The 13,277-nt window shown below is 38.9% G+C and overlaps 1 protein-coding gene across 1 annotated transcript in view; it reads right to left on the reverse strand.

The window, feature by feature from the left end:
* Positions 1 to 514: 514 nt before the first annotated feature.
* Positions 515 to 13,277, reverse strand: part of LOC137633550 (fibrous sheath CABYR-binding protein-like) — a 45,607-nt gene continuing 32,844 nt past the window's right edge. The window contains exons 14-18 of the mRNA XM_068365838.1: positions 12,134 to 12,210; positions 8,878 to 9,027; positions 7,387 to 7,570; positions 6,384 to 6,757; positions 515 to 902 (exon numbers count right to left, since the gene is read on the reverse strand). Of these exons, the coding sequence (XP_068221939.1) occupies positions 829 to 902; positions 6,384 to 6,757; positions 7,387 to 7,570; positions 8,878 to 9,027; positions 12,134 to 12,210 (859 nt within the window). The 3' untranslated portion in view covers positions 515 to 828. The remainder of the gene's footprint in view (positions 903 to 6,383; positions 6,758 to 7,386; positions 7,571 to 8,877; positions 9,028 to 12,133; positions 12,211 to 13,277) is intronic.

Below are 13,277 nucleotides of genomic sequence, written 5' to 3' on the forward strand. Positions count from 1 at the left end.
ACCAAGGCACTTCCCCCAATTTTGGGGGGTAGCCGACATCAACAAGAAACAAAACAAAAAGGGGGACCTCTACTCTCTACGTGCCTCCAGCCTAACCAGGGACTCAGCCGAGTTCAGCTGGTACTGCTAGGGTGCCACAGCCCAACCTCCCACATTTCCACCACAGATGAAGCTTCATAATGCTGAAATACCATAGGCAGCAGAATGTGGGGCTACTGTTAATTTTCAATAACTATCCTTGTTTTCATACTTGCTATTCTATCTTGGCGTCTACCCCTTCGAGTAACAATTTCTTATTTTGTACACAGCTCTCCAGCCTCTTCATAACACGAAAAATAAATTCTTACATAACTCCTGTACTACAGAACACTTGATACTGGAATGTAGAGCTTGAAAAAGTGGTCTTTGAAACAAAAACTTTATATATATCTATATATTTTTTAATCAAAAAGTCGATCTGAAGCATTCAGGAAAATTTTCATATCAAAATTAATAATGTAATCAACATAACTAACAATTAAATGAAGGCATTCCATAGAATTGAGTTGCAAGGCTATTTGGATAAACACATGAAATTAAAATTCTTGAAATTTCCAATTCATAATAATGAAATAAACAGCTAATAATTAAATGAAGGCACTAAAACCCTATGAAAATAAAGTGTAAAATTCTTATATCCTTTTTAAGAGACAAAAATAAAGGATCAAATGCTATTTTCATCCGCCCACAACAGGGGGAGATTCGTCATCATAAAAATGGCTTCAGCTTGACAACACTCAAGCTGATCAACACCTGCATCCGGTGGTTTTCTTCCAGCTTCTCGAAGACTTACAGTTTTTTTACGTAGATGGTGCCGTAATTCTCCTTCTGCGAGAGCTCAACTGATCTCGCCTTGTGCATTCCTGCCAAAAAATACAAAATTAAGTAACAAATAACAAAATGTAATATATTACTGATAAAGGAAATCATTAATAGTCTAAACAAAGCTAAAAGCAAAGCAAAAGTATAAAAGGTACTAAAGCATTGGAAAAGTAAAGAATAAACTTAAACAGGTAGATCAACCTAATCTTGATATACACTTTAATTTTCTTTCTTCAATCATCCTATCCAAATTCTCTTAGCCTTTACTCAAGAGCAATTAAAAGTTTTACTCTAGTTACAGTTCTGTGCCTAACCCTTTTACCCCAATGGACGTACTGGTACGTTTCACAAAACTCATCCCTTTACCCCCATGGACGTACCGGTACGTCCTTGCAAAAAAACTGCTATTTACATTTTTTTTGCATATTTTTTATAACTTTATGAGAAACTTCAGGCATTTTCCAGAAGAATGAGACCAACCTGACCTCTCTATGACGAAAATTAAGGCTGTTAGAGCAATTTCAAATATATATATATTGCAAAATGTACTTGGAAAAAAAAACCCCTGGGGGTTAAGGGTTGGAAAGTTCCAAATAGCTTAGGGGTAAAAGGGTTAATAAACCAGGATTCAAGTCTAGGCTTATAAAAATTTATGACCCAACAATGTTGATGGAATTCATTCTCACTGTACCAATTGAGAGAAACTTATGCAACCACTGGTAAACAACCTGCAAGTGCAGTAATTAAGGGTAACTGAAATAATCAACAAATCATACATTTTTTAAAGTTATTTGTATTTTTCCTAACTACATTCAAACCATGTTGAGAATGGAAAATGGCTGTCTGCTAAAGAAGGTGATGAATGCAAGAGTTGATGGGAGAAGTACAAGAGGAAGGCCAAGGTTTGGGTGGATGGATGGAGTGAAGGAAGCTCTGGGTGATAGGAGGATAGATGTGAGAGAGGCAAGAGAGCGTGCTAGAAATAGGAATGAATGGCGAGCGATTGTGACACAGTTCCGGTAGGCCCTGCTGCTTCCTCCGGTGCCTTAGATGACCGCGGAGGTAGCAGCAGTAGGGGATTCAGCATTATGAAGCTTCATCTGTGGTGGATAATGTGGGAGGGTGGGCTGTGGCACCCTAGCAGTACCAGCTGAACTCAGTTGAGTCCCTTGTTAGGCTGGGAGGAACGTACAGAGTAGAGGTCCCCTTTTTTGTTTTTGTTTCATTTGTTGATGTCGGCTACCCCCCAAAATTGGGGAAAGTGCCTTGGTATATGTATGTATGTACATACAAACCTGAGTCCATAACTAGGAGTATAAATTCAAGGAAACTGGAACTGCTGTATAGACCTTTATCGAAGTAAACAGTTTACTGGTTTGCTTTTCAGTCGACTTTTTTCACTGATGACGTCACGAGTCTGTCGGAAATAGTACATTGCGTCGTTTTTCATGCTTGACTCTGTTCGTGGAGCTTCACGGCTCGACACACTTGCTGGCGATTACAGCCCAACATCCATTTTCTTTTTATATGCTTAGTTTAAAAACTAAATGTATTCACACTATTAATCTTTATACCCAAAATAAGATATGAAACAATACTACAAATTTCATACAATTTGTATTTTTCCTAGTTATACAAACCTCAGTAATCTACATGGGTTACTTCTAGTTTCGTTTTCTACGACCAATCAAAAGAAATGGGTTTAATTGTGTCATGCTTCGTTGCAAGGCAACTGCTGCGCATGACGCATAATTTTTGTTCAAAGCGCTTCCTCGCAACACTCATCTGAGGTGGGACTTTTGGTAAATGAGTCATTTAAAAGGGAGTCTTCCTTGAGGAGGACGAAGTTTCTGTGAGGGTAAGAGGTCAGCCCTTTCTCTCTCAACATACTATTAGTAATAGTAAGAGATCAAAGGTAATTATTTGTGAACAGTGCAGGGCCTTACGTTCAATTCTAGAGAGTTAAATACTTTACCAGGGTGAAATGATATTAACATCAAGTGTTGCGTAGTATAAAAAATTTCAATATTGCATCCATTATACATACATACATACACACACCAAGGCACTTCCCCCAATTTTGGGGAGTAGCTGACATCAAACAATGAAACAGAAAGGGGACCTCTCCTCTCTACGTTCCTCCCAGCCTAACAAGGGACTCAACCGAGTTCAGCTGGTACTGCTAGGGTGCCACAGCCCACCCTCCCCCGTTATCCATCCATTATATAAACAAGCATTCAACTTCAATGGCCTTTTTACTTGCGTTAAGGTGGATTCCAAGAGAAGGCTTCAAGTCCAATCAGGATGACCATCCACCTTAAGAGCCCATTACATACCCTTATAATGCAGAGAATAACAGATGAGATAAACAATCACATGTCCCATAGGAGATTATTGATAGATTATGTTGTGACACCCTAGCAGTACCAGCTGAACTCGGGTGAGTCCCTTGTTAGGCTGGGAGGAACGTAGAGTAGAGGTCCCCTTTTTGTTTTTGTTTCTTTGTTGATGTCGGCTACCCCCCAAAACTAGGGGAAGTGCCTTGGTGTATGTATGTATGTATGTATGTTGTACAGCAATGAAAGAGCCTATAGAAAGTCTCTAATGACCTCTGTGTGCATTCTCTAAGTAATGGTTCGTAAAAGTGGTTCGTCTCTTCCAAACTCAAGCTTTTACAACTTATACTATAGAGTGATTTCTGCGGAACGCTATGGTGGCGGCAAGCCCACGTATATTGTGCTCAAGGGGACCACCTGGGAGACGCTTCTCCTGAGGATCTAAAGGCTCTCATGATAGTCTCTCTTAACCTAAATAAAATAGTATTTCTGGATAATTTCCTTTTGGAGCGGGCAGTGCTCACAAACAAATTGGAGATTTTAGGCCTAAGATACAGCATTCTTTATAAATATTTACACACTGATCTTATGGGTCATAGTAACATGTCATCCAGGTCATGATTTACAAGATTATGAAAAGAGCCAAATCTAATATTATTAATCGGATTTTGGGTTTTGGCCACAAATTCAGGAAAAAAAGACATAGTTCTCTCCACCCTCTGGAATGTGACGTGAGATAGACCGTGTAATTTGCTTACTCTCTCAGCTGAAGCTAAAAGAAGGAGGAAGACGGTCTTTAAGGTAAGGTCTGTTTAAGGCTTTATGCACAGGCTTGTACAGGGCTATTTTCAAGGTCCTAAGACCTTAGTCACATCCCAAGAGGGGTGGTTTCAATTCTCGAGGAGGGAAAGACTGCCTAAAACTTCGAACCAAGGCTGAGAGTTCCCAAAAATTTTGAATCAAGGCTGAGAGTTCCCAAAAACTTCGAATCAAGGCTGAGAGTTCCCAAAAACTTTGAATCAAGGCTGAGAGTTCCCAAAAATTTTTAATCAAGGCTGAGTTACCGAGAGTCTGAGATATCCAGTCGTTTCAGTTTGAATGCTTGGCTCAAGGCTAACGGTAGCCTTGCACCACAGTGACTGAAGGGCCTTTCTGTTCATTAGGAACACTAAAGTCTGGGAACAGTGGCTTTGATTGGAGTAATATTCCCACTATGACACCAGTCACAGATGATTTTCCACTTTGCCTGGTAAACTGCTGCGGAAAACTTCCAAAGGTATCCAGAAAGCTGCTTTGTAGTTGGTCTTTTGGAGGAGACGCTGGATAGTCTCCAGCTGTGTAGGGTACAAGCAATATAGTGTGTCATGGAATTTTATGTGAGGTTAGCATAGCAGGTTTGGTAAGTCTGGAAGTTCTCTTGACACTCCTGTGGGAAGTCCCAGCTGGTCTGAATACCACAAGCTACTCTGGAGTCACTAGCGTTACACCGACTCCCTTGGATGTTCAGACTCTGTTTAGGGTCTGACGAATCAGATAAGAGCGATGGGAAGGCGTAAAAGTCTAGCCCTCCCCACGGATGTTGAATTGCGTCTTCCAATACTGCATGTTTTTTCGGGACTAGAGAGCAATACACCAGGAGTTTGTGACTCTGAAGGTTGTATCCACGTAAGAATAAATATAATTCATCTCCACTACCTCGTTAAAAGTTTACCAAAGCCCAATTCTTGCTACGGTGTACGTTTGTACTATCCAGCAAAGTTGGGCGTTACTCTACCACCCAGCAGCTACTACTATTACTAACTTATCAAGAGATAGAACCGCTAGAGAGTTATGGGGTCCTTTGACTGGCCAGACAGTACTAAATTGGATCCTTCTCTCTGGTTACAGTTCACTTTCCCTTTGCCTACACATACACCGAATAGTCTGGCCTATTCTTTACTGATTCTCCTGTCTTCATACACCTGACAACACTGAGATTACCAAACAATTCTTCTTCACCCGAGAGGTTAACTACTGTACTTTAATTGTTCAGTGGCTACTTTCCTCTTGGCAAGGGTAGAAGAGACTCTTTAGCTATGGTAAGCAGCTCTTCTAGGAGAAGGAAACTCCAAAATCAAACCACTGTTCTCTAGTCTTGGGTAGTGCCATAACCTCTGTACCATGGTCTTCCACTGTCATGGGTTAAGAGTTCTCTTGCTTGAGGGTAGACTATTCTATCTAATTCCTCTAACAAAACAAGTTTTCATAGTTTACATAGGCAATATTTATTCTAATGTTGTTACTGTTCTTAAGATATTTTCATTTTCCTTCTTTCCTTTCCTCACTGTGCTATTTTCCCTGTAGGGGCCCCTTGGCTTATAGCATCTTGCTTTTCCAACTAGGGTTGTAGCTTAGCAAGTAATAATAATAATAATAATAACAATAAAAGTTTAAGCAGCCATTCAAGCTTAAAACAAGGGTTTGTTTTCGAATAGGAACAAAGGTATGTGTGACACTTTCATACATTTTAAAATCAAAACTAAATCATTTTATGTCCTACTACATTAGTAAGAAAGCAAAGATAAACTGTAAGACAAGGAATAGTTACTTATAAACCACAGAATACAAGCAGGATGGAAGAATTGGAAAAAAAGTGTGAGGAGTACTATGCGACAGGAAAATATGGGTTAAGTTGAAAGGTAAAGTACACAGGACAGTTGTGAGACCGGCAACGATGTATGGAGCGGAGACGTGGGCAATAAAGAAGACGGAAGAGAAGAAGATGGATGTGGCAGAGATGAGAATGTTGAGATGGATGTGTGGGGTGACAAGAGATAAGATACGGAATGAGGTAATTAGGGGTACCACAGGAGTTAGAGAACTATCAGATAAGATCCAAGAAAGTAGACTGAGGTGGTATGATCATGACATGAGAAGAGATGAACAGTATATTTGGAGGAGAGTGATGGAAATGGAAGTACAGGGAACGAGAAGGAGAACAAAGCGAAGGTGGATGGACTGTATCAAGGATGACCTTCGATCAAAGGGATTAACCGGTGGTGAAGTGTGGGAGTAGATGGAGAAAGCTGGTCAGAAACATTGACCCGACAGAAGTGGGAAAAGATGCAGACAAAGAAGAAAAAGGAGGCAAGGACTTCACTGATTTTCCTAATGGAAAAACGCTACATTGGATGACAGAATACGTACCGAGCAGCGAAGCGAACAGGTTAGCGGCATCTGTCCGCGTCGGATTGGGGGGGAGGAAATCTTCAAATGTGGCGGGCCTATCACGTTCCCCTTGGCTCAAAACATGCTGCGCTAACTCTGCGTGGGTGAGGTGGTACGATTTTGGAGTCGCGATACTGGCAACGTGCGGTGTTCTCCTCGACCTTGACCGAGAAGAGCGATCGCTGTCTGAACTCACACCTTGAGCGAAGGGAACCTCACTTACGATGAACTCTTCGGTTCCTTGGAGGGCTGCCGTTCCTGTTGGAGTCAATTCCATCCTGGGGATTCCTAGTCCCGCCGGTCTCTCTGGGGTCCGTTCCGCTCTGGGAGGCAACTCCGATGGAACATCTTTGCTGAAGGGGAAAAGGTAGCCGTGAAATTGGGTAAAAAATAAACAAAATAAAGAAAGTTAATTATTAGGAATATCCTTATGAATTTCTTAATCATTCATACTGAAGGTCTGTATATAGTTTCAAATAACGCCAAAACAGATGGCTACCTTGAAAGCAACAGGTTATATAACATACTGTATTTATTAATTTTCAAATTTATTTTGTCAAAAAAAAAAAAAAAAAAAAAAAAAAAAAAAAAAAAAAAAAAAAAAAAAAAGGAGCTATATTAATACAGAAAATCCTCAATTTACAAACTTAACAATATTCCAAGAAGCTGTTTTCAAGTGTAATTTTGTATAATTTAGGCGCATGGTACGATTCACCTACGATTTTCAGTTGCAAAAGTCAACAAATAGTCACGCTCTCATATTGCAAATGTCGTCTTGCTTATTGCATTAAATTACATAATACAGTATTTCATTATAAACCTTTGATACAATATCTTATATTTGTGATTTCAATTCAATCTGTCTCTATCTTCTAATGGTTGCAAGTTGAGGACCTCCTGATATTTCAAATTCGACAGCGTACGAACAAACGGACAAATGCTTTGAACACATGAAGTTCACTGTTTCTAAGTCTGCAATTACCTAGACGGAGCATGAATCTCTGCTTCGACGGTCACGTGTTGGAAACCCCCCATGGGTGAAGGAGGTGGTCCTCTGCGATGGGTTGCCGGAGGAGACTCGAACAGACCAAAGGTCGTCTCGCGAGGAACCGGGGTCTTTTTCGGCGATGCAAGGGTGATGCTCTCGTCTAGTTCCCTTGACCTCTCTGAAGAATCAAGTATACAATATATAAATTGATATTAAAATAATCTTTTAACCCTTTTACCCCCAATGGACGTACTGGTACGTTTCACAAAACTCATCCCTTTACCCCCATGGACGTACTGGTACGTCCTAGCAAAAAACTGTTTTTTTTACATTTTTTTGCATATTTTTGATAACTTTATGAGAAACTTCAGGCATTTTCCAAAATAATGAGACCAACCTGACCTCTCTATGACAAAAATTAAGCCTGTAAGAGCAATTTAGAAAATATATATACCAAAACGTGCTTGAAAAAGTAAAACGCCTGGGGGTTAAGGGTTGGAAAGTTCCAAATAGCATTGGGGGTAAAAGGGTTAATAGGAAATTGTAAACTTGTAAACTACTTTTTATCATATCCCAAGATGAATAAACGCTAGATACAGTAACTCATTTTCATAATGAATATTGAGCTTTTATAGATGGGGGAAGACCGTCTTTAATATCCCACTTAAGATCCGCAGTTTAATATTATTATTAAAAAGGAAGATATACCCAGGCACTTCCCCCAATTTTGGGGGGTAGCCGACATCAACAAATGAAACAAAAACAAAAAAGGGGACCTCTACTCTCTACGTTCCTCCCAGCATAACAGGGGACTCAATAGAGTTCACATGGTACAGCTAGGGTGACACAGCCCACCCTCCCACATTATCCACCACAGATGAAGCTTCATAATGCTGAATCCCCTACTGCTGCTACCTCCGCGGTCATCTAAAGCATCGGAGGCAGCAGCAGGGCCTACCAGAAAATATAGGATAAAAATAATTTTTCCTTTTATAAAAGAGCTAATAAAATATCAATATAAAAAATATAGGATAAACATAACTTCTATATAAAAGTCTGTGGTTAATGTAAATCTAAATATTATTCATAAAACCTAAAAGCCTTGGATGACCGCGGAGGTAGCAGGAGTAGGGGATTCAGCGTTATGAAGCTTCATTTGTAGTGGATAATGGGGGAGGGTGGGCTGTGCCACCCTAGCAGTACTAGCCAAACTCGGTTGAGTCCCTTGTTATGCTGGGAGGAACGTAGAGAGGAGAGGTACCCCCCTTTTTGTTTTGTTTCATTTGTTGATGTCGCCTAACCCCCAAAATTGGGGGAAGTGCCTTGGTATATGTATGTATGTGTGTTTCTTATAAAAGTTAAAATCTTAGAAACAGAAATCCACAGAGGCAAAGATTTCTGACGAATGTCGGCAAACAGATGTGAATCAACAGAAGTTCAGATGTACCTTAATGAAGAAGATTATAAAAATATCTAACCACTTACTGGGTCCTTTGCGAATTCCTTCTCCTTTCTTTGGTCTCGATCCTACGTCCGAAGGCACCGGGAAATCTATGACTGGCGGGGGCTCAATGGGAGCCCCATTTATCAAAAATGGCTCAGTCCCATCTTGTTGTGGTTCGGCTGCTTGCTCCTCTGTTTAAAAACGGTTTTGTATTACTGCACCAAACTGAATTAATTATGAAAGTAAAGATGTCCATTTTGGATAATGCAATATCATATATCATTATATTCTTAAAATCTATATACTATAGAAAAGAACCTTACTTCATCTGCAGACCTCAGACGTTAAACCAAATGCACAGCCAATGAACTCTTGAACAAGAATGTGTAAATATAGGTTTAAACAATGGCCTGGACAACTTGGTGAGAGTCACGACACATCTAAGGAACACGTGAGGACAATGTACAATCTGTAACTCTGGACGAGGACAAACACAGGGAATCTAAAACAAAACGAAACATACAGAAGAAATATTACCCAGTGAAACTTCGACACAGTTGTGCAATTGTAAAAGAAATCTCACAGACAAAACTTCTACGATCTAAATTCTCAACAACTATTTTTTAAGTTTCTTAACATTCCTAAATAAAAACAGAACTGTCAAACTAGAAAATGTGTCACAATTTCTAATTATTATTATTAATAATAGTTTCAATGTAGAGAGGAGAGGTCCCCTTTTTTGTTTCATATGTTTGATGTTGGCTACCCCCTAAAACTGGGGAAAGTGCCTTTGTATATGTATGTATGTATTAATAATAGTCAAGCTACAACCCTAGTTGGAAAAGCAAGGTGCTATAAGCCCAAAGGCTCCAACAGGGAAAAATACGCCAGTGAGGAAAGGAAATAAGGAAATAAATAAATGATATTGGAAGTAATGCAAATTAAAATAAAATATTCAAACATTAAAACAGATATTTGATTTATAAACTACAAATAGACTTATGTAAGGCTGTTCAACATAAAAACATTTGCTGCAAGTTTTAACTTTTGAAGTTCTACTGATTCAACTACCCGATTAGGAAGATCATTCCACTACTTGGTCACAGCTGGAATAAAACTTCTAGAATACTATGTAGTATTAAGCCTCATGATGGAGAAAGCCTGACAATTAGAATTAACTGCATACCTAGTATTACGAACAGGATAGAACTGTCCGGAAGATCTGAACGTAAAGGATGATCAGAGTTATGAAAAATCTTATGCAACATGCATAATGAACTAATTGAACGACGGTACCAGAGATTGATACTGTACCTAGATCAGGAATAAGAAATTTAATAGAACGTAAGTTCCTGTCCAACAAATTAAGATGAGATTCAGCAGCTGAAGACCAGACAGGAGAACAATACTCAAAACAAGGTAAAATGAAAGAATTAAAAACACTTCTTTAGAATAGATTGATCACCAAAAATCTTGAAAGACTTCCTCAATAAGCCAATTTTTTTGTGCAATTGAAGAAGACACAGACCTAATGTGTTTCTCAAAAGTAAATTTGCTGTTGAGAATCACACCTAAAATTTTAAAAGTCATACAAATTAGAAGAAACATTATCGAGGCCGAGATCCGAATGTTGAGGAGCCACGGCCCTTGACCTACTTACAAGCATACTTTTGAGTTTTGTTAGAATTCAACTTCATACCCCATAATTTGCACAATGCACTAATTTTAGCTAGATCTCTATTAAGGGATTCAGCAACCCGAGACCTACTTTCAGGAGATGGAATTGGTGCAGAGAGTAGCATCATCTGCATATGCAACAAGCTTGTTTTCTAGACCAAACCACATGTCATGTGTATATAGTATGTAAAGTAATGGGCCAAGAACACTACCCTAAGTATCATCACTAATTAACAAGCGTAATGGGATAAGCCAATTTTCCTTAAGAGGAGAATTACACAACCATATTGAGTATTATATTCAGCATTCAATGATAGCTTTAAGAATGTAACTAACATATATTAATACCAGGATAGCAATCTGCTGTGGACAAAAACAGAAGTGGTTAACTGTCTTGAGTAAGACCAATGCAGCGAGATGGGTTATGGCAACGCACGGTTTGCAAAGACTGTGAGGCAGCGCTTGCTTCTAAGCCTGGAAATCCCATGGTAGTGAGATTGGAAAGATGCGAGAACACTGGGCGAGTACCCAGAGTGTTTATTGACGCCATCATTCGGTAGTTTAACCAGACCACAGTTCAAAATGTATAACATAGAGCTGCAGTAATCATAAATTCATAACACTGGGCATAAGCATTTCAACGCTACGGATATTCAGGGGTAAACAAGAGTAACCACGCATATAAATCATTGTCCATATACTGCTTACCTTCCAACTAATTCAGTTTTGCAGGCATAGCGATTAAACAGTTTTCAATGGAATTTTACTTTTAAGAGGGATTGTAATTCAATGAATAAATCAGTTAGCTATCTTTCTAGTGAGAAAGGTGTAATCTTCTGAAGATCACTAATGGAGAAAGCTAAAAGGAACTCAACTCTTAGAGCAGCCAAAACACTGCTAACAATGGCGTACCATTTTTCAATTCTATTTCAGCATCCTGTAAAAATTTAGTTTTTCTCTTACTATACAGAAGTTTATCTTATTTCTACTTCTGTTCTCACTATTAGCTCCAAAAGAACATCCCGAGACAACTTGTGGCTTATCTCTTTAGCCTTCCCAAAAATATACAAAATCAATGACATACTCGGCTGCTTTCTCTATTGGGGGCAATTGGGGTTCTTGCATTCTGCTTTTCCAATTAGGGTTTAAAGCTGGGTTAAGTCAACAAAATAAATGACATACTCGGCTGCTTTCTCTATTGGGGGCCATTGGGGTCGCATGCATTCTGCTTCTCCAATTAGGGTTTAAAGCCGGCTAATAACGGCTGGGCTAAGTCAACCGATTTTGGAGAACCCACTCACGGAAATACATCCAGGGAAATCAGTCAGCAATTTTAACACATCAATACTGTACTATCAGTATTTACAGTACATTACCTAAACAAAATACTTCCTACTTTTAAAATAACAGCAAATTGACACTTTACACCACAAACATCAATACTATATACTGTAACATAGAAATAAAAACATTTAAAATTAATAATTTCAAGAAACTACTGCATTATATATTACACCAGAATCAAGAGCACTGAAATAAGTGGAAAATAGACATCTGTCCTCAAATATTATGTTACCAGACAATTACCTCTAACACGGCTATCTACCTACTCCTACAAACCTTGAATTGGGATCAGCTCTGAGATGAGACCTGCCACGGTACTGGCTTCATGCTGGCCAGTGCTGATTTGGAGGAAACTGCAGAAATCACAAGAGCGTTAAGTAAGAAGCAAGCACTACAAGCGAAGGGTAAATAATCTATTGGGATCAACTTGAAATAAACTAGAGAACACACTAAAAGTCATAACCCTTTTACCCCCAGGCTATTTGGAAATTTCCAACCGTTAACCCCCAAGGGGTTATTTTTTTCCCAGCACATTTTGCAGTATATTTTTTTTTAAATTGCTCTAAAAGCCTTAATTTTTGTCATAGAGAGGTCAAGTTGGTCTCATTCTCTTGGAAAATGCCTGAATTTTCTCAAACAATTATCAAAAATATGAAAAAAAATATTTCTTATAGCATTTTTTTGCAAGGACGTACCGGTACGTCCATGGGGGTAAAGGGATGGCTTTTGTGAAACGTACCAGTACGTCCTTTGGGGGTAAATGGGTTAAGGTTAGAAGATTAGAACATGCCAGGAGAGAACGGGTCACTTCAGTACAACATTAGAATTAAAGGATAGATTAATCATTCCCTGAAAGGTGGCGGTCAAGTACAGCCTCCACAACTTTCCTCATCATTGATAGAGATTTGATAATGAATGAATATCACATCAACAGGTACTGTATTTATAACTTGAAAAATATCACGGAGTTTTAAAATATAGGTAGTAGTCGACTTACGACCTAGGCAACTAACGACTGTTCGGCTTTAAGATCTCTTTTTTTTTTTTTTTCAAATTTTGACTGTGATGCCACACGTATGCCGGAAATAGTACACTAATAGGACAAGCATTTCATAGGAAATAATCTATTGTATAAATATGAACTGACTTATCTTGGTAAGTATTTTCTTTTATGGATAATATACAGTATAATTTTCAGTAAGAAATACGTTCAAAAAGTTTTAATATCTGTCAAGTTCATATCGTGTGACTGGTGACGTCATATTTCCAGCAGAAAGCGAGCAGGCAATAGAGTGATTTCCTTCCAATAGGGTCGGAAAGCGAGCAGGCAATAAGAGGGAATATCTGTCAAGTTCATATCGTATGTCTGGTGACGTCATATTTCCGGCGGAAAGCGAGCAGGCAATAGAGTGATTTCCTT

The sequence above is a fragment of the Palaemon carinicauda genome, chromosome 3 (assembly GCF_036898095.1).
Source record: "Palaemon carinicauda isolate YSFRI2023 chromosome 3, ASM3689809v2, whole genome shotgun sequence".
Taxonomy (NCBI): Eukaryota; Metazoa; Arthropoda; class Malacostraca; order Decapoda; family Palaemonidae; genus Palaemon; species Palaemon carinicauda.